Source organism: Cydia amplana, chromosome 12 (genome assembly GCF_948474715.1).
Source record: "Cydia amplana chromosome 12, ilCydAmpl1.1, whole genome shotgun sequence".
Taxonomy (NCBI): domain Eukaryota; kingdom Metazoa; phylum Arthropoda; class Insecta; order Lepidoptera; family Tortricidae; genus Cydia; species Cydia amplana.
In genome coordinates this window covers 15,127,408-15,149,694 of record NC_086080.1, presented here as the reverse complement: position 1 = coordinate 15,149,694, position 22,287 = coordinate 15,127,408, and the positions used below count along the sequence as shown (strand labels likewise).

At 43.6% G+C, this 22,287-nt stretch overlaps 1 protein-coding gene across 1 annotated transcript in view; it reads left to right on the top strand.

Moving 5' to 3' along the window:
• LOC134653111 (von Willebrand factor A domain-containing protein 8) overlaps window positions 1-14,377 on the top strand; it is a 50,946-nt gene extending 36,569 nt beyond the window's left edge. The window contains exons 11-21 of the mRNA XM_063508418.1: window positions 343-1,240; window positions 1,687-1,892; window positions 4,464-4,651; window positions 6,885-7,044; window positions 7,810-7,965; window positions 8,825-8,933; window positions 9,873-9,993; window positions 11,272-11,452; window positions 13,094-13,242; window positions 13,790-13,891; window positions 14,239-14,377. Coding sequence (XP_063364488.1) covers window positions 343-1,240; window positions 1,687-1,892; window positions 4,464-4,651; window positions 6,885-7,044; window positions 7,810-7,965; window positions 8,825-8,933; window positions 9,873-9,993; window positions 11,272-11,452; window positions 13,094-13,242; window positions 13,790-13,891; window positions 14,239-14,350 — 2,382 coding nt within the window. The 3' untranslated portion in view covers window positions 14,351-14,377. The remainder of the gene's footprint in view (window positions 1-342; window positions 1,241-1,686; window positions 1,893-4,463; window positions 4,652-6,884; window positions 7,045-7,809; window positions 7,966-8,824; window positions 8,934-9,872; window positions 9,994-11,271; window positions 11,453-13,093; window positions 13,243-13,789; window positions 13,892-14,238) is intronic.
• The last annotated feature ends 7,910 nt before the right edge of the window (window positions 14,378-22,287 follow it).

Sequence of the window (22,287 nt, the reverse complement as noted above, 5' to 3'; positions counted from 1 at the left end):
TTAGTAACATAATAAATAGCTCTCTAACTTATTCTCTACGTTAGTATTCTTATATCTAAGGTATTTGTACATTAATCACTGAATACGTTGCAACAGTGCAATCGAGTAGTTGTCTCAATCTAATATATTTTCGTGTTCTGATTTTCTGGTGTTTTTCGATGAAATTGCTCTTATGATACTATTGCGAGTTCCTAAATATAATATAATTAGTGATCATTGTAGAATAAGAATGAGAGAATTTAATAATATAATGAAATCGGTATGTAATAAAAAATATGAATTGACTGACTAATAATTCATATTAGAATTTACTAGGTACTTAACTCAATCTTATTGTTTCAGTATGGCGACATCTCCCAACCTCTACATTCCATCATCAACCTCGCCGACGAACTCCGATCTTCTAATGACGCTACCCTCAAAAACCTTTCTTCATCCCTCTCTACCCGGCAGTTGCTACGCATCGCCAGCCGCATGGCTTCATACCCTACTGACTCCGCTTACGAAACTGTGCAAAGAACATTCTTAGCGAAATTCCTACCTAACTTAGCTAGACGAGCGCTAGATGGCGCTTGCACAAAAATCGGTATCGATCCACCAAGAAAGTTTGGGTTATTCGGCGGCACAGAGAAAAAAGTCCGCTGCTCCGTCAAAAATGGCGTCGTAACTATTGGAAACACTAGCACAGAAGTCTTCAAAACGAACGCGCTAACCAAAGTACCTGATATACTTTTTTACGACGTACCCCAACATGTGAGACTACTCGAATGGCTCCTACAAGATTTTCTACTCGGAAACCATTTGTTATTAGTGGGCAATCAAGGCGTTGGTAAAAATAAAATCGCCGATAGGCTGCTACAGTTGTTAAACAGGCCTAGAGAGTACATACAGTTACATAGAGATACGACAGTGCAATCTTTGACAGTTCAACCGACGGTTCAAGATGGCGTCGTTGTGTACGAGGATTCGCCGTTAGTAAAGGCTGTCAAACATGGGCACGTTTTAGTTGTCGACGAGGCGGATAAAGCGCCCACACATGTGACGTGTATTCTTAAAACTCTAGTTGAAAATGGCGAGATGATACTGAGTGATGGGAGGAGGATAGTGCCGAAGGATATGATGGAAAGTTCTGGAGGGGATGCGGCGAGTTTCATTCCGGTGCACGATGATTTTAGAATGATAGTGTTGGCCAATCGACCTGGTTTCCCATTCTTGGGGAACGACTTCTTTGCTGCATTAGGTGAGTTTGATGTTTCCTTATTTTAACCTTTAATAAGTCGTCTTATTTTTCCCTATAACCATAAATAATATACGCTTCTAAGCGATAAGACTGTCCTTTACTACACAATTCTAGTTTTAATGCTTAATCCCATTGTAACTTTTTATTTTACTTATTGGTGCACAATAAAATTTAAGGTAAATCTGGAGAAGACCGGAATATAAAATTTTTGGTTGGTAAGGCAAGAACTACCGTATTTGTACGTACTTCGCTCAGACACAGTCAGAGAGAAATAACTTTGCTCCTTCTGCTCCGACTTTTGTAAGTGGAGTATATGTACAAACACAAAAGATAGAACCGACGAAAGCGCTTGTAGACGGTATTACCTGATAGACGTTCTTCGCCACATTGATTTTACTTACTTACTTTCAACAATTCTACTTGTAACACAACTATTGTCTACCCAGGCGACCTGTTCTCCTGTCACGCCGTGGATAACCCCTCAGTGGAGTCCGAGCTGGAACTGCTCCGCTCCTACGGCCCTGACGTTCCTCACGACGTGATGAACAAGCTGGTGCAAGCCTTCGCTGTTCTGAGGAACATGGCGGACCAAGGACAGCTGACTTATCCTTATTCGACCAGAGAGCTTGTCAACATTATCAAGCATCTGCAGGTAAGGGTCTAGGACAACCCCTCAGTGGAATCCGAGCTGGAACTCCTCGTTCCTCACGACGTGAAGAACAAGCTGGTGCAAGCCTTCGCTGTTCTGAGGAACATGGCGGACCAAGGGCAGCTGACTTATCCTTATTCGACTAGAGAGCTTGTCAACATTGTCAAGCATCTGCAGGTAAGGGTCTAGGACAACCCCTCAGTGGAGTCCGAGCTGGAACTGCTCCGCTCCTACGGCCCTGACGTTCCCCACGACGTGATGAACAAGCTGGTGCAAGCCTTCGCTGTTCTGAGGAACATGGCGGACCAAGGACAGCTGACTTATCCTTATTCGACCAGAGAGCTTGTCAACATTGTCAAGCATCTGCAGGTAAGGGTATAGGACAACCCCTCAGTGGAGTCCGAGCTGGAACTGCTCCGCTCCTACGGCCCTGACGTTCCCCACGACGTGATGAACAAGCTGGTGCAAGCCTTCGCTGTTCTGAGGAACATGGCGGACCAAGGACAGCTGACTTATCCTTATTCGACCAGAGAGCTTGTCAACATTGTCAAGCATCTGCAGGTAAGGGTCTAGGACAATTCCTCAGTGGAATCCGAGCAGGAACTCCTCGTTCCCCACGACGTGATGAACAAGCTGGTGCAAGCCTTCGCTGTTCTGAGGAACATGGCGGACCAAGGGCAGCTGACTTATCCTTATTCGACCAGAGAGCTTGTCAACATTGTCAAGCATCTGCAGGTAAGGGTCTAGGACAACCCCTCAGTGGAATCCGAGCTGGAACTGCTCCGCTCCTACGGCCCTGACGTTCCTCACGACGTGATGAACAAGCTGGTGCAAGCCTTCGCTGTTCTGAGGAACATGGCGGACCAAGGGCAGCTGACTTATCCTTATTCGACTAGAGAGCTTGTCAACATTATCAAGCATCTGCAGGTAAGGGTCTAGGACAACCCCTCAGTGGAGTCCGAGCTGGAACTCCTCGTTCCTCACGACGTGAAGAACAAGCTGGTGCAAGCCTTCGCTGTTCTGAGGAACATGGCTGACCAGGGACAGCTGACTTATCCTTATTCGACTAGAGAGCTTGTCAACATTATCAAGCACCTGCAGGTAAGGGTATAGGGCAACCCCTCAGTGGAGTCCGAGCTGGAACTTCTCCGCTCCTACGGCCCTGACGTTCCTCACGACGTGATGAACAAGCTGGTGCAAGCCTTCGCTGTTCTGAGGAACATGGCGGACCAAGGACAGCTGACTTATCCTTATTCGACCAGAGAGCTTGTCAACATTATCAAGCATCTGCAGGTAAAGGTTTAGGACAACTCCTCAATGGAATCCGAGCTGGAACTCCTCGTTCCTCACTACGTGAAGAACAAGCTGGTGCAAGCCTTCGCTGTTCTGAGGAACATGGCGGACCAAGGGCAACTGACTTATCCTTATTCGACCAGAGAGCTTGTCAACATTGTCAAGCATCTGCAGGTAAGGGTCTAGGGCAACCCCTCGGTGGAGTCCGAGCTGGAACTGCTCCGCTCCTACGGCCCTGACGTTCCCCACGACGTGATGAACAAGCTGGTGCAAGCCTTCGCTGTTCTGAGGAACATGGCGGACCAAGGACAGCTGACTTATCCTTATTCGACCAGAGAGCTTGTCAACATTGTCAAGCATCTGCAGGTAAGGGTCTAGGACAACGCCTCAGTGGAATCCGAGCTGGAACTTCTCCGCTCCTACGGCCCTGACGTTCCCCACGACGTGATGAACAAGCTGGTGCAAGCCTTCGCTGTTCTGAGGAACATGGCGGACCAAGGGCAGCTGACTTATCCTTATTCGACCAGAGAGCTTGTCAACATTGTCAAGCATCTGCAGGTACATTTTTCAAGAATCATCTGTCGTGATTTTGGGACGGTTACAGCACCAGTGAAATATTATTAAATCATAAAGGTCCGTGCTTTAGACTAGAGGTATGTTTGAGGCTAACCCTGCACTAGCCGCACCGAAATGGGCAAGCAACGATGACTTTGCAAGGAGTCGAAGCTCACAGTCAGCATACCCAAGCTCTGCTCTCATGTAGATTTACACCATATCAGTGATCAGACTGTCATCTGGTTCCTTTGTATCCATCTTAATAAATGGATGAAATTCTGCAAACAGGCATCAACCCAACACGAAATCTCCATTAAAATTTTTACCTCGTGTGTTAACACTAAGGTTCGATTTTCAAAATGTTTGTTTGTAGGGTCGGTTGCCGTTGGCTAAACTATGTCCAATTGTCCATATTTACTAACGAACGATCCTTTAAAGCAGCGGTCGGCAACCCGCGGCCCGCGGGCCGCATGCGGCCCGTGAACCTGTCACTTGCGGCCCGCGAGCCTCCCTGGCTATTTTGTATGTAATATTGACAAACGACAATGTCTGATAAAGTCATAAATATTAACAAAGTACGGCCCGCGTCAACTTCGTAAACTACTATGCGGCCCTTGGCTGCTAAAAGGTTGCCGACCGCTGCTTTAAAGCTTACCTTCATGCAATAACAACAACAACAAGAATAACAATATGATTGATAATTTGACATGTACAATTTTTATTCAGAAATATCCATCAGAAGACCTGGCAAGCGCCATAAGCAATGTGTTCGACTTCGATCGCTACAGCAAAGAAATGGCGGACACCCTTCTAGAAGTCCTTCACGCCAGCGGTCTCCCCACCGAAGGGGTGCTGGAAGGGCGCTCTAAAGAAGCCCTAAAGAAGATACAGATGACCATAGAGAGGACGAGTGGGTAAGTTACTTGTAACTAGAATTAGCGAACTCCCTTTAGTAAAGTGAAGTAAATAGTGGAGACCCGTCTCGAAGTCCTTCACGCCAGCGGTCTTCCCACCGAAGGGGTGCTGGAAGGGCGTTCTAAAGAAGCCCTAAAGAAGATACAGATGACCATAGAGAGGACGAGTGGGTAAGTTACTTGTAACTAGAATTAGCGAACTCCCTTTAGTAAAGTGAAGTAAATAGTGGAGACCCGTCTCGAAGTCCTTCACGCCAGCGGTCTTCCCACCGAAGGGGTGCTGGAAGGGCGTTCTAAAGAGGCGCTAAAGAAGATACAGATGACCGTAGAGAGGACGAGTGGGTAAGTTACTTGTAACTAGAATTAGCGAACTCCCTTTAGTAAAGTGAAGTAAATAGTGGAGACCCGTCTCGAAGTCCTTCACGCCAGCGGTCTTCCCACCGAAGGGGTGCTGGAAGGGCGTTCTAAAGAAGCCCTAAAGAAGATACAGATGACCATAGAGAGGACGAGTGGGTAAGTTACTTGTAACTAGAATTAGCGAACTCTCCCTTTAGTAAAGTGAAGTAAATAGTGGAGACCCGTCTCGAAGTCCTTCACGCCAGCGGTCTCCCCACCGAAGGGGTGCTGGAAGGGTGTTCTAAAGAGGCGCTAAAGAAGATACAGATGACAATAGAGAGGACGAGTGGGTAAGTTATTTGGAACTATAATTCGCGAACCCCCTTTAGTAAAGTGAATTAAATAGAAATGGCGGACACCTTTCTCGATGTTCTTCACGCCAGCGGTCTCCCCACCGAAGGGGTGCTGGAAGGGCGCTCTAAAGAAGCCCTAAAGAAGATACAGATGACCATAGAGAGGACGAGTGGGTAAGTTATTTGTAACTAGAATTAGCGAACTCCCTTTAGTAAAGTGAAGTAAATAGAAATGGCGGACACCTTTCTCGATGTTCTTCACGCCAGCGGACTCCCCACCGAAGGGGTGCTGGAAGGGCGCTCTAAAGAAGCCCTAAAGAAGATACAGATGACCATAGAGAGGACGAGTGGGTAAGTTACTTGTAACTAGAATTAGCGAACTCCCTTTAGTAAAGTGAAGTAAATAGTGGAGACCCGTCTCGAAGTTCTTCACGCCAGCGGTCTTCCCACCGAAGGGGTGCTGGAAGGGCGTTCTAAAGAGGCGCTTAAAGAAGATACAGATGACCATAGAGAGGACGAGTGGGTAAGTTACTTGTAACTAGAATTAGCGAACCCCCTTTAGTAAAGTGAAGTAAATAGTGGAGACCCGTCTCGAAGTCCTTCACGCCAGCGGTCTCCCCACCGAAGGGGTGCTGGAAGGGCGCTCTAAAGAAGCCCTAAAGAAGATACAGATGACCATAGAGAGGACGAGTGGGTAAGTTACTCGTAACTAGAATTAGCGAACTCCCTTTAGTAAAGTGAAGTAAATAGTGGAGACCCGTCTCGAAGTCCTTCACGCCAGCGGTCTCCCCACCGAAGGGGTGCTGGAAGGGCGCTCTAAAGAAGCCCTAAAGAAGATACAGATGACCATAGAGAGGACGAGTGGGTAAGTTACTTGTAACTAGAATTAGCGAACTCCCTTTAGTAAAGTGAAGTAAATAGTGGAGACCCGTCTCGAAGTTCTTCACGCCAGCGGTCTCCCCACCGAAGGGGTGCTGGAAGCTTGGAGGATACAACTAAACGGAGTAGCCATTAACAGGCTTCCCCCTCTGTCGAAAATAGGCGGCCAACGGTCATACACAATGTATGGACTGACGTTTATCTGACATGGCTATTTTTACGTTACGCATACATTTGACGTTCCCCTCCCCCGCAAAAATCGGCAGACTGTTTTGTACAGAAAATTACAGACATGGCGTCTCCGTTTGATTATATCCTCCAAGGCTGGAAGGGTGTTCTAAAGAGGCGCTAAAGAAGATTCAGATGACTATAGAGAGGAAGAGTGTGTAAGTAAGTCCATTGTGTATAAAAATGGCGATAATTCTTTAAAAAATATTTGTGTGGTTTTCTTTTGATACTACAAGGACTACAACATGCTAGTGGACTTCCCTCTAACGGGGAACATCCCGTGGAAAACTACTCTTCTAACAAGAACCCTTTGGGCACGGAACCATAAAAACGACAAATTTAAAAATGCTGGTGCGTAGGGTCGATCTTAAAATTTGGAATATTGCGACTTTTACGGACGATTTCGTTTGATAGACTATATGAATTATGTATTTCAGCAAAGACACATCATCGCCGAAGCACGGCAAAGAGGATCCGGACAACAAGCCCCACGTGGGCGGGAACACTTGGGCGGGCGGCTCGGGCGGGCGCGACACGGCCGGCCTGGGCGGCAAGGGCGGCCCGTACCGACTCGACAAGGGACATGATGTACACCAGGTATACTACAACATAGATTCTAGACCAGTGGCAACAAAGACACATCATCGCCGAAGCACGGCAAAGAGGATCCAGACAACAAGCCCCACGTGGGCGGGAACACTTGGGCGGGCGGCTCGGGCGGGCGCGACACGGCCGGCCTGGGCGGCAAGGGCGGCCCGTACCGACTCGACAAGGGACATGATGTACACCAGGTATACTACAACATTCTAGACCAGTGGCAACAAAGACACACCATCGCCGAAGCACGGCAAAGAGGAACCGGACAACAAGCCCCACGTGGGCGGGAACACTTGGGCGGGCGGCTCGGGCGGGCTGGGCTTTTCATTGTTTTGCCGTTATACTTAATGGTTTTCTGAAAAAACCCGTTATTTTTTTCCTTTTATTTTTATTTGCTAATAGGGAATATTACGCGAATGTCTGCGTAGGGGGAGCCACTTCCACAATAAGTCACAATCTAAGGGTCTACCGCAGACGAGAGAGTCGAAATTTTGTTATCTAACCTCTCCATCACTCTTGAATATTCGAGCGATAAAGAAGCAGATAGCAGAGTTTCGATTTCGGGTTTCGCGGTAGGCCCTTTGTAATCAAACCGCCTTGATGTATCAATGTGATATTTGATTGTCTGTGAAAACTTATCAAAAAACAGTTTAAGGTACAGTATATATAAGTTACTCTATGGTATACTTAAGTCGCTAGTGCTGCACTCTAGCGGCAAGACATTGCAGTAATACTCCCTATTATCTATGTAATGTACATTTCCAGCTATCAGACGCGGAGAAAGACGACGTGCCGGAGCACGTGAAGCAGGCGGCCCGCGAAATGAACAGGAAAGCTTTCGAGGAACGTCTGAAGGAGATTAACATCAGCGAATATGATGCTAAACTGTACGAGCAGTTCTACAAAGCTGTGCAACCTCAGGTAAAATTATACACGGTGGCTAAAAAATAACTGCATTCCCGCTGCCAGGGAGGTTTTGGAATTATACTGAGCAACTTTTACTATGGGACCAACACCGATGTCGCAAAAAAAATTACCCTCCCATAGAAAATGGAACAGCCAATTTTTTGTTTAGCGATTTTGGGGGATGGCCAAAGCCTCCCCTGGTTCTCGATAACCCCCGATTTTGCTTCTTTATATAATTTTTACTTTATTGCTGTGAGCAAGTATAAAACCTTCGTTCATGCACCTTATTGGCGGCCGGGGTTGCCGCGCGTTGCCAGACAATAGTTATTGTTATTTGTTTTACAAGTGGGCAAAATTGTTGTTTAACCGCTCGTGCTAATATTGATACCCGAGCAAGCAAAAGAATCCAAAATTCGAAAATTTTAATCTCGAAAATTAGATTCAAAGCATGAGGGTTAAACAAAGTTTCCCCCGAGTGAAACACAAAATGTTCACCACTCCGACCAGAAGAAAATATTAACTGTAAGATATCAAACAAAATCAAATCCCAATAAATGTTATTAAATATTTATGTTTCAAAAATGATCATTTAAAAGTCAATTCTACCAGCAAACATAAGCAAACAACTCAAAATTTGCATTTGACTACTTTGTCTCACATGTGAATAGAATGCAACCTTGCTATCCGTTTTTGAACAATCAAGAGTGCCTTTACCAGTTGGTGTGGTGAAAATGTCATTTTATATCAGGGGCCTTACCATGATGTCTTATTGCGATTCTGTTTAGGACCTAAACAGGACGGAGCTACATAAATCGCATAACTCCGTCCCTTAGCAATTTAGTTTAAGTCCTAACAAGCTGGTCTGCTCTTACAGATTGGCGCTCTCCGCGGAGTGTTGGCCGAGTTGCAGGCGAAGAAGAAGGAACGGCAGTGGAGCCGGCACCAGACCAGCGGGGAACTGGACGATGGGAAAATCATAGAGGGTAGGACTTTAGAAACAAGCGCTGGCACAGAATAACTAATAGTACTACCGTACAGAAAATTCACTCCTTCACAAAAGTCAGGTTTAGGTATAAAATTACACCTATATCGCCGCCTGCAAGCAAAATTGAAACTTATAACCGCGCACGAACCGTGAATCTCCTTTGCGCGCCGCAGTGTTATGACCGAGCTGTAAGTGTCGGCACGGGGTTATCACTTGACAAGTTTTTATACCTAGTCTATATTCGGTAGACTAAAATTACATTTCATAGTATGAACATCATGTGTCATTTCATGATTTCATACTATGAAATGTCATTAGTCTACCGAATAAAAAAATAGACTTTATACCCACTGATTTATTATTTTTAAGATAAATATGTAGGAATTACAAACGTTGATTATGTAAACATACATTTTTTATCCGGAGATAGTATGTCTGATTCTCACGGAAGTAAGTTTCGAAGCCATTGTGTATTTTCAATTTTGCGTGAGCGCCGCGAGACACGACTATCGTGCGCGCCGAGCGGCAGCCCACTGCCATACGCCTGTCTGATGGGCGCGCCGGCCAAATGTACCTAAACTGCGGAGTGACACCCCCCTGGTGCTGGGACAAAACTTTGTTCACGGAACACGTATTGGAACACTTCGGTCTTGCAAATCCAGTTAAATGTGTTTTTTTATACAACGTGAGTGTAGATGAACCCTATACCTACCAAATAACAAATTAAATTGTTGTTGTGTGTGTGAAGTATCATCTTAATGTCAAATAAGCGCAAGCACTAGTACTTACGGAAGCGGCTGCTATTTCTGACCTGCCAATCCAAGGGGGAAAATAGATCTTATCGCAATTACTCCGTTTTCCTCACGATTTAACCTCGGGCCACAAGAACTAGGATAGGAGATAGGATAGGAGCTATAATTATACAATGATTTTGCAGGCCTAACAGGCGAGCGCGCCATCTATCGGCGGCGCACGGAACAAGACCCCCCGCCGGGCGCCCCGCCGGATCAGCCAAAGCGTCTGCGATTGGTTCTAGATGTCTCTGGAAGCATGTATAGGTAAACTAACAGGTTTTAACCCTTTGACCGCCAAAGGCGTCAACTGACGCGCAATGTTACAGTAAAATAGACTTTATGCATTCCATGCATAAGGTTTATTATGGCGCGTTATAGTTAATAGACGTGTCGTTCACAAGATTAATTGTTATAGATAGCTGTGGAATAGAGATAACTCTAGAAATTCAAGTCTGTATAAAATAATCTTACCTGCCCATTATTCTTGCCCATTGCTGTCAGTGTTCATAAGTTCAATGCATTTTAAACCTAAAAGTGATGTTTTTGACACAATAGGTACTAAAATTACGAGTAAGATCAATGTGGCTAATTCCGCCATAGGGGCTATAAATAAATAAATAAAATATCTTTATTTCGAAGAACAGACTTCATAGTTGTTAGTAACAAACAGTAAAATTAAAACAAATAAATTAAACTTAAAGCTAAGGGTTAGTATTAGTTATAAGTAGGTACATACACATTTAATATTTAATAAGGGCTAGTTGCTACCCCTTTAATTTGCCCAATCCAATAGGCGAGAATTGGGCTATCATATTTGTCAGCAATAACATTCAGAATACTGTTGGGACTGCTTCTCACTCGACCTAGCAGAGATACTATTTTCTTGCGCATGATTGCCGGAAAACCATCTGTTCTAGCTTCGCAAAACATGCCAGATGCACTACATCTACTAGGTAAGCCCAACAGCATTCTGAATGCATTGTTGTTCTGCACTTTTAATGCATTGTAGGCTCGTTTCGTATAGTTAACCCACAGGCCGCTCGAGTAAAAGGATTGGCAATAGGCTCTAAAGAGCGTTACCTTGACATTACTGGAGCATCGAGCAAACCTGCGGGCCAACATATTTCCCCGAACTGCCAATGCCCTGCGTTCTCGTTCAATATCCTGGTCATCCTTGAGATCATTGGTGATAATATGACCAAGATATTTAAACTTGTCCACATATGCTAGAGTCATGCCATTAAGAATAACAGGCTGTGCGTGGTAAAGCTTGATTTTAATTGCCTTAAAAACCATTCCATGCATTGCATGCTATTCCGTCTACTAGCGTTTTTCTCGAATAACGAACAAAATTGATAATTTCATCGACAAAGCATTGCTCTTTTCCTACAATTGAAAATCAAAGAAATATACGCTCGTGGACGGAATAGTCCCTATGACGGAATTAGCCACATTGACCTAACCTAGAGCTATTTTAAAAACCATTGGGCTATTTGGGATAGTGTAGGTGGATTTCATCTCATTTTATCGTATTTTTTCCAGGTTCAACTCGTACGACGGGCGTCTAGAACGTTCCATGGAGGCCGTAGTACTCCTAACCGAGGCCATGAAAGGCTACGAGACGCGCATCCGATACGATATATATGCGCACTCTGGTGAAGAAAAAGCTCTGGAACTAGTCAGAGTGGACCGTCCGCCCGAGAACGAGAAACAGCGCTTGCAGGTATATGTTTTTTTCATGGAGGCCGTAGTGCTCTTAACTGGGGCCATGAAGGTCTACGAGACGCGCATCCGATACGATATATACGCGCACTCTGGTGAAGAAAAAGCTCTGGAACTAGTCAGAGTGGACCGTCCGCCTGAGAACGAGAAACAGCGTTGCAGGTATATGGTTTTTTTCTATGGAGGCCGTAGTACTCCTAACTGAAGCCATGAAGGGCTACGAGTCGCGCATCCGATACGATATATATGCGCACTCTAGTGAAGAAAAAGCACTGGAACTAGTCAGAGTGGACCGTCCGCCTGAGAACGAGAAACAGCGCTTGCAGGTACATGGTTTTTTTCTATGGAGACCGTAGTGCTCTTAACTGGGGCCATGAAGGTCTACGAGACGCGCATCCGATACGATTTATACGCGCACTCTGGTGAAGAAAAAGCTCTGGAACTAGTCAGAGCGGACCGTTCACCCGAGAACGAGAAACAGCGCTTGCAGGTATATGGTTTTTTTTTTTCATGGAGGCCGTAGTACTCCTAACTGAAGCCATGATGGGCTACGAGACGCGCATCCGATGAGATATATACGCGCACTCTGGTGAAGAAAAAGCACTGGAACTAGTCAGTGGACCGTCCGCCTGAGAACGAGAAACAGCGCCTGCAGGTATATGGTTTTTTTCATGGATTCCGTAGTACTCCTAATCGAGGCCATGAAGGGCTACGAGACGCGCATCAGATACGCGATCAGATAGGTATACGCGCACTCTGGTGAAGAAAAAGCGCTGGAACTAGTTAGAGTGGACCGTCCACCTGAGAACAAGAAACAGCGTTTGCAGGTATATGGTTTTTAGTCTTCGTGCTGAGAACGACAAACAGTATTGTATTGTAGTTCGGGCGATTTTTCGCAACTCGACGTCTTGCGCCTATTTTGCGTGATGGGGGGTGGGCTAGTCCTGCCAGCCCAGCTCCTCGGGGAATCCTATCAAATCTGTGATGTTGAGTAGGACCTCGGGGAGGTCTCTCGGGGATGCGAGATGTTTTGCCCTGTATACAATAGAATAGAATAGAATAGAAATATTTTTATTCGTGAAACAAACACAAAAAAGAAAATTACACAAGCAGAGAAACATAAAAAAGGAGAAGGTGCCACGAAATGGTCTCACCTCAGCATGTTACTGGCGACTTCCAGCGCTGATCTTCCGTTGAGACCATCCGGTGAAACAATCACGACAGGTAACATGAATATAACAACAAAATTAATATAATACAAACAAAAGACAAAGATAGACATGTATGGGGCCACTCCGCTGCATTCCAGCACCACGTGAGAGGCTGTTTCTTCCTTCTCCATGCATCCACGGCATAGGGGACTGTCTGTGACACCTGTTATAAAAAGATGTTTGTTAACGACAAACAGTATTGCAGGTATATGGTTTGCGAGAGTTTACCGCCCACCTGAGAAGGAGGAACATTGCTTGCAGGCATATGGTTTTTTATTCTCTGTGCTGATATTTTTAGAGTTGCCGCTGGCCTGAGAACGAGTTGCAGTAATTGCAGGTATGTTTTCGTGGTTTTACCTAGTAAACCGCAAATCTCAAAAGCAACAAAACCTTTGTCTAAAAAGCATTCTAAAATAAACCTTATTCCACAGATCATAAGGACGATGCACGCGCACGCGCAGTTCTGCTGGTCGGGCGACAATACCCTGCCCGGAGCGCAGCACGCCATAACTACACTTGCGGCTGAAAATAATGAGGAGGACTCCGTCGTGCTCATACTTTCGGACGCTAATCTGAGGAGGTGGGATTTTATTCCAGGTTTTTAGGAACCCACAACGGCAAAACGGAAGCTTTATAATTTTGCCATGTCCGGACGGACATCCGTCCTTCTGTTTCTTTATGTTATAGACATTATTTGAAACATACTCGTACGTGTATTTTGTGAGCCGCTATTGACCCAGTTTAAAAATTAAAATTAAAATACGTACCTAAGTACTTAAAAAAAAAAACATTACGCGCAGACCAACTTTTTTGGGTTCCTGACAGTTGGAACGATATTGTGCAGGTTTTTAGGGTTCCGTACCCAAAGGGTAAAAACGGGACCCTATTTCTAAGACTCCATTGTCTGTCTGTCTGTCAACCGTGCTAGAACAGTTGAAATGTACACAGATGATTTATTTCTGTTACCGCTACAAATACTAAAAATAGAATAAAATTAATATTTAAGTGCCCATACAACAAACGTGATTTTTTTTTGCGTAATGGTACGAAACCCTTCGTGCGCGAGTCCGACTCGCACTTGGCTGGTTTGAACCTATTTACATTTGGTTTGATTTCTGGTGTTGCAGGTACGGCATTCCGCCCGAGCACCTGGGCGCCATCTTGATGTCGGAACCCAAAGTGCAGGCGCACGTTATATTTATCGGCAGTCTCGGCGACGAGGCTAACTCGTAAGTAACACACTTTCTAAAAAACACAAGATTTTTGACTTGACTTCAATTATGTAAAATATATTTTTTTTTATTTAGGAAACAAACAGTCACATACAAATATGTTTAAACTTGTAGATATACAATAAGACCTATAGTTCCATTAAGTATAAAATAATGATATTGGTAATAAGTAGAAACAGGGCAAGTTCGGTTATGCCTATTAATAGGAAAATACACAAAAGTAACAATTGGATACACAACTTATAAAGTACCTAAGTATCGATCATGCTTACAAACATACATACATAAGACTGTAAAACAATGACTTTTTTTTTGTTTATTAAATAAACCTATCCATGTTTCAGCCTTTTACGCAAGCTGCCAGTAGGTCACGCCCACGTGTGTATGGACGTCGCGTCGTTACCACATATCATGCAGCAGATATTCGCCGCCTCGCTATTGGACAATACCGAGTAATAGACATACCTACTAAAATATCTCCACAGTTTGTCCTGAAGAATAAAAGCACTGGCCAAGAGCAAAATGGGACGTTAACCATTCTACACGGGGTCGACCTGTATTGTGAAATGATCGTGTAAGGACTGTAAGGGCTCATTTAGACGGCGCGCGAACTCGCATGCGATTTTAGTTACATTGCGGACCATTGAGGTTATAGTTTGTAGCCCGAAGGCTTATCCTATTGTCTATTGTTCAGTAAAACCGCACATGCTACTTACCTGCAAAAAAGGGTCCTAATTATTCTATTTGGCACCTGAGCGCGGGCTAGTCCAACGCTCAAAAAACCAGTGTAGGTGCGCTCTCCGATAACACGCCTTTGTTACGCATCTCGATGACACATTTTAGACTGGTTCTGTAGCGTTCGACTCGCCGGCACTCAGTAACCGAAGTACCGATTTTTTATGCAGGTGGTTGTGGCACGTGGCACGAGCGGTTTTACTTAACAATAGACAATAGGATTAGCCTTCGGGCTCTATTAGAAAGCTACAAACTATACAAGTTACAACAATTCAGCTGACCGATCAAATAACGCAATGTAATGAAACTCGCATGCGAGTTCTCGCACCGTCTAAATGAGCCCTAATATAACTGAATGGGATGTTTACAAAAACAACATAATCGACTACACTGGTTGACCCCTTGAACGATTAACAATGTTCTTAAAAGAGTGTCAACCGCTCTAAGCAGTTATGCTGTTTTTGTAAACATCCCTTCAACTGTTGAATTGTCCATTAGAACCGGAGGCCATAGCCAATATGACAATGTTGACATTTTTACAATCGAAAAGTTGGGCCTAAGTAGTTACTGAGTGGGACCCACGGAACACTATAGATCAGCGATTTTCAAACTTTTTTGGTGACGGAACTCTTTTCTAGTATTCTCGGAGCCCTAGGGCCTCTATGGGGGCTCCGCGGAGCACACTTTGAGAGTGGAGTTTTGGCTAAAAAAATCATAAAGTAAAATGGTTTGACGGATGCGAAGTCACCCATAAACTATTTAACTTTTAATTGAAGTGTTCTATAAACAATTGTCACTTGGCTAGGCGTGAGTGGTACATTCATTATCCACAGACGGACCTTAGGGTACCTAAACGTGGATCGTTTCGCGATCACAGTTTATTAATTAAAATGCTACCTCACTGTAAACCATATTTGCATATACATAAGTATAAGTAGTGTAAGCTATGATGTATATTTTGTTACCTTTTGTAATGTTTATTCATGTTTTATAATATGTGACGTTATTAAATCAATGTATTTGAAACTGCATTTTTAATATATTCCCAAAATATTTCCTGAAAGTATATTTATATGCTAAAAGTATGGTGGTGGTGGTGGTGGTGGTGGTGGTATGGTGGTACTTATTTTTTGCTACAAAAAAAACAGGTTACTTCGAAGAGTATTATCTGATGTAACTAAAGGTGCCCGGTCAAAACTGAATGAAGCTTTATTACATAAGATCTCGCTTGTCATTGGTTCGAAAAAAGCCGATCTGTTTTGAATCAATCGAAGCGCACTTATAAAATAATCACGCACTATGGTTGGCTGGCAACCGTGCTTGGTGAACGCTTCTGCGTCAAACCCCAAGTGACAAATAAATATGAGACGAAAGCCTTAGGGGCGGTGCGCGTTGGAGGGTGAATGAATGCATGAATCGGTAATTGGCAAGGTGCGAAGTCGGTGGAGGGGGAAGTGGCGCTGATCGTCACAAACACAGGTAATCTTATGGAAGATCACAATAGATCAGCGATGGTCGCAGTGATACATAGGCTTTGGAGCCTTATATAGCCCCTAACAAGAAGAAGAATCTTATGGAATGTTGACATTAGTACTAGCCGCTTGAACTAATTTTACTCCCGTAGAAAATCCGACAAGATGAGGGCAGCACCAGTCGTGCACCTAGCGAATAAACTGTACATTGACACTTCACGCCAAAGCAAGGGCTGCCCTCTACAGTTCACTTACGTTTTCTTGTGCATTGTAGGTTCTGCCATCTTGTAGGCTATTATTGAAAGATTATACTTTACATTTATACTTCGCGCCAATAAAAGGAGGCTCCTGTGCTGCCCTCTACAGGTTCGCATGACAACAAGTAGGTATTTGTATGTATAGATGCATATCTATACATACAAATACCTACTTGTTGCTGATCCAGAATTGCACACAACTGCACACGCATCACTACACGAGCCTCAGTCAGTCATTGGCCTCGTGTGACCTACAAAGTACATTTCCCAAACTCTCTTGGCTATAACTGCAAAAATCGAAGTTCCAAAATTTCGAGCAACTGTCTCTGTTACTCTTATTACGCCTTTATTTAACTAAAAGCAAAAGCTGCACCAGAAATTTGCGAGCTTCGATGTTCTCTGTGCGCCGCCCATATGGATCTTAAAAATTACTAATCTAAACAAAAAAAGAACAACGAGACTTAGTGATTCAGTTCGTGACGTAATTCCATAGATGTAAAATGATTTAGGTCACTGCCCGGCCGAGCGGCTCACATATTTTTGTTTCCATTCTTTATAGGCGGATTAGACTCTCGCGCGAGCCACGAGACGAGCCGCGAGCCGCGCCACGAGACGCGAGTGTAAGCGGTGGGCTCGCGGCTCGTCTCGTGGCTCGCAAGCTCGTCGAGCTAATATAATTTAAACACTAACGGCACGGCATAAGGTTTATAACCGAATGACAAGCCGAACGCGAGTGTAAGCGGTGGACTCGCGTCTCGTGGCGCGGCTCGCGGCTCGTCTCGTGGCTCGCGCGAGAGTCTAAACTGCTTTTTAAAGTCCATATGGAATAACCTATAGTACCTATCTATACCTGTTTGCGCGTGCGCCTGGGGGCCTACCGCGAAAACCGAAATTCGCAAATAGTGGGGAACTTTTTCTTTTACTCCAGTCCAATGAAGGCGTAAGTAATTAGAGTGACAGAGAAAGATGCCCGCATTTGCGAACTTCGATCTTCGCGGTATAGCCCTGAGGGCCTACCGCGAACCACGTTCGACGTGTTACCTCCCTGTCACACTTACGTACGAATTTACAAGTGCGACAGATAGGCAACACGTCGAACGTGGTTCGCGGTAGGCGCTCTGCATGCATTCGGAAGTCGGTCTGGCCTTGAGGCGTCGTCTCGCTTAAAAGTTAAAAACAAAGTAGACAATCTACGATAAAGCGTAAATTATCTGTTTGCATTGGTAGAATGTGTTTTTTTTCTCATAAGTGTACACGGTCTTGCAGTTCCAGTTGTTTAATAAAAATATACATATATAAGTAAACATTTGTGCAGTTTTCAATCAAAAATATCGTCTTATTGCCTCAAGGAGACACTATTTTAAACCGACCTTCTACACCAGAAAATTAAAGTTAAGTGATATAGTCCAACGGTAAACAGTGATATATTTGTAATGCAAAATACGCAAATTCATTTTATTCGCCTTGATTTCCCGTTTACCAATCATCCAGTAGGTATCTGACCTTCGCCGAAAGGTCGAAAATGAAAGTAAACAAAATAAATTCGCGATACAAATTTTGACTTATTGGTGTTCAAAACGCGAAAGTTTTAAATGTTAAACAGTGGCCTAGTTTAGAAAAAAAACTTCAAGTACCTACTTATATGAAGTGTGTCAACTTTCTTTGGACATGGGCAAAGGAGGAAGATCTGTAGTGAGAGCAGTGGTGAGAGGAGTGGGGAGGGGCACCGGTGTGGGCTTGGGGAGACTAATGACGGACATGGGGGTCGCTCCATCAATAATCATTATGGTGATCGTAAGTGACAATGTTTACCAACAATATTTACCATATAAATGGGGTTGGCCGCGGTCGAAGTATTTAGCAGATGGCGCCATCATAGCTTAATGTCCTGTCAAACTCTAGAATTGTGTTTTTTTAATGCCCTGGATGCCAGCTCTTTAAGCCAAATCTTATGAGATATAATAAAGGGCTGGCATCTTATAAACAGGTGCGAGTCGGACTCGCGTTCCAAGGGTTCCGTACATTACACAATTTTTAACAATGTGTTTGTTATGTGAAACGTGAGAAATGTCTATTAAAAACCTGTAGGGGTCGGATCAAAAACTAAGTCCGACTCACGCTTGACTGCACATTTCTAATAGGTTTTCCTGTCATCTATAGATAAAGAACTATTTTGCGTATTTTCTTCAAAATTTTAGACCCAGTAGTTTCGGAGATAAAGGGGGGAAATGGTCATTTTTTTGCCTATTTTATTTTCTTGAATAACTATACTAAACTATTTATCTTAAAAGTATAAAAAAATATATTTGAGATTCTTACAATGAGCTCTTTGATTTGATATGTAACACGATATAGTTTGAAAAACTTTACTTTTTAATTTGCTCATTTACCCCCCAAAAGTGGCCTCCATATTTAAAATTAATTTGTTTACGTTACACGTCCGTCTTTGGGTCACAAACTTACATATGTGTACTAAATTTACACTAAATTGATCCAGTAGTTTCGGAGAAAATAGGCTGTGACAGACGGACAGAAAGACGCACGAGTGATCCTATAAGGGTTCCGTTTTTTCCTTTTGAGGTACGGAACCCAAAAAAGGGGGAAGCTATGATGGCGCCATCTATGCAAACCTTCGACAGTTGCCAACCCCATTGTGAATATCGATATCACTATTTGCAATCCCTAAACTTTTAATCAATTGTTTATTTATTTGGCGTGTGAGTTAGCGTCTTTACGGACTATTTAGGTCCGGCTGCCAAAAGGAGGACGCAACATTGACATTGTCTTTCTTTTACCATCTGTGACCGGTTAAATCAAAAGGTGCGGACGCAAAAATGTCAATTTTCGCTCCTGCTGAACGGACTTGTAAACGAGCTGCCTAGCCAAGCTGACAATCGCTATCGCTTCGACGGCGAAACGCTTTGTTTTGTGTCTCTCGCTCTTTGACAGAGTTGCGTTTCGATCGCTACGGAGCGCAAGCGATTATTGGCATTTTTGCGTCCGCACCTCCTTGACATCTTGGATTCTACCAAAAGGCTTTCTTTAATGTATTATTTCTACCAACAGGCATTACTTCTGTTATGTTGCTGCGCTGCGAAACTCGCGAGCAGCGAAGACGAGAACCAAGTGAATCAACCTAACAACGAGCCGGCTGCCGCTCCAATGGTTACCGTGGAAGAAAGTCAAGTTTAACATCCACAAATTATAGTAGAACCTACTTATGAAGATTCTGAAGGTACGTTCTCTTGTGCTTAGTAGGTTCTGCTATCTTGCGGGCTACATCGGAGGCATAAACTTCACATTTACGCCTCCGTCCTATGCTGCCCCTAGGGTTGCCAGATGGTCGGGATTCGGCGGGATTCTCCCGATTTTTAGCATATGTTCCCGATTCCCGACAAAGTGAAAATCGTCCCGAAAAACAGCATCACGTTATAAAACAATAATTTCAAGTTCCGAACTGTCGTCGAGCGACCTGCATCGAACCCGTCAGCGCGCGCGAAGGGGACGCGTGGCGAGATTGGGCAGAGCAGCTGACGATGACGTAGTGCCAATAATGTAAAATATCGTTGTTTTTAATACAATTAATTTAATTTGAATGGGTTTTTTCCCGAATTAAGGCCCAAAATCCCGAAATTTTGATATTTTTTCCCGATAATAGCGCCTTTCGATCTGGCAACCCTAGCTGCCCCCTATAGTTCATACACGCTTCCTATAGGCGAAATAGGCACCCAATAACAACACCCAAAATGCCAACAAATTTCAACAAAAAATTTCACTGGAACTAATTTTTTTATACTAAGTATACTGAACTGTCACCCTAACATATTATTGCAGGTGACTGTACCTACCATCAAGTTGATCGATCATGGATTCAGAAAGTGGATGGGGAAACTCTTAACTAGCAACTAATTAATAGATAAATCCCTCTTAGAGCTCGTATAATTTGTTTTAACGTTTTAACTAATGCTTTATCAATTTTTAGGGTTCCGTACCCAAAGGGTAAAAACGGGACCCTATTACTAAGACTCCGCTGTTCGTCCGTCCGTCCGTCCGTCTGTCACCAGGCTGTATCTCACGAACCGTGATAGTTACTATAGCTAGACAGTTGAAATTTTCACAGATGATCTATTTCTGTTGCCGCTATAACAACAAAATACTAAAAACAGAATAAAATAAAGATTTAAGTGGGGCTCCCATACAACAAACGTGATTTTTGACCGAAGTTATAGGTACAATGTCGGGCGGGGTCAGTACTTGGATGGGTCACCATTTTTTTGCTTGTTTTGCTCTATTTTTTGTTGATGGTGCGGAACCCTCCGTGCGCGAGTCCGACTCGCACTTGGCCGGTTTTTCATGTACCTAATAATTGTGTTTGATTATTATTTTGGTTTAAAACGTGCATGAGAAATATGAAATATTCCATTTCATTTAACGAACCTCTTTGCGTGTTTGAAAATCAACACTATTTAGAATGTAATTGTCATTAACCTTATCTAATGTCATATTCGATCAAAATCATATCAAAATGCCTTTATTTAATGCATTCGTTGATTACGTCAACGCTCGGAAATAAACGTTGATAATCGCCGAGTTATCCCGACAGCGATTCCTTTAATCTAACCACACTATGGTACAGGGTTATCACCACAGTTAAAAAGTAGTGAAGTTGTTATTTTTAATTTTTATTTAATTCATGATTCTGGCCGTTACTAATCTATTCTATATCACTTAAACGACGCTATATTTCCGAGAAGGTCTTTCGTGACGTTCCACCCTGTATTTCTGTTGCCGCTATAACAACAAATACTCGTACTAAAAAGCCTACGGAACCTTCGGTGGGCGAGTCCGACTCGCACTTGTCCGGTTTTTATTACATTATTTTCTTATCTTTCCAGGTACTAGTAGTGCTGGTCTACTGCGTTTGCAAAATGTATATATGCAACTCGGAAAATAATGGTCAACTGCCAAGAGTACAAAGCGGCAGTCGAAGCCAGATAATTAATCCAGAAATTGAATGCGTAGCGATGACGACCCATCAAGAATACAGCAACATGACTGTTTAACCTTTTCGACGACGTATCAAACACAAAAGCTGTCACGCTGACGCCACGTCACCGAAGTGTCAAAACTGAAATTGAACTTTATACATATGTACGTAGGTCTATGTTGCTCTGTGATATGCGACCGATTAAACGGTCTTTGGCGTTGAACCTACGGTGCGGATATATCGGTCATTGGCGTCCAAAAGGTTAAACCAGATGCCAGACCCGATATTATCAGTGGTTGAAAATCGGTCTTGGGAGCCACGGTCAGCTACAGGTCCAATGTTAGGAAAAGATGCTGACAGCGGCTTAAACGGGAATGCGGAGCCGTTAGGGGTGTCAGAATATAGATCTTGGGAGCTGAGCTACGGTCAGCTGCTGAGACGCCAATGTTGGGAAAAGACGCTGGGGGCAGCGTGAATCGGAACAAATCAACTTTAGGAGTTCAAGAAAATCGATTTTAATGGCATCGATGGGTGCCCATTGCGTGCCCCAACTTAAGTACAGACACACGTCGCCATACTAATTGTATAGAAAAGTGGATATTTATGTTCGGCAACCGACTACATTATATTAATTTTCAAAATATAGGTATTGTGTAAGGTCTAGGGTTATATGCAAATATGAAACCATCGACATAGATTAAATTAGATGTAGAATATGTAGCTAGCTAGTATGACAACCAAGAGTGTCGAATTTTGTATAAGTATCACTCAAATATCAATATAAATGTATATTGTTTTTTTTTGGTTAAAAAAACAAACAATATACCTACATTTACGCTAAGTAGTCTAAGTTATATTTTAAAAGATTGTAATAACAGCTCCGTCTAAAACAATTATGAGAAGCACGTGAGTTGTAAAACGAAGGTTGTCGTTCTTGTAATA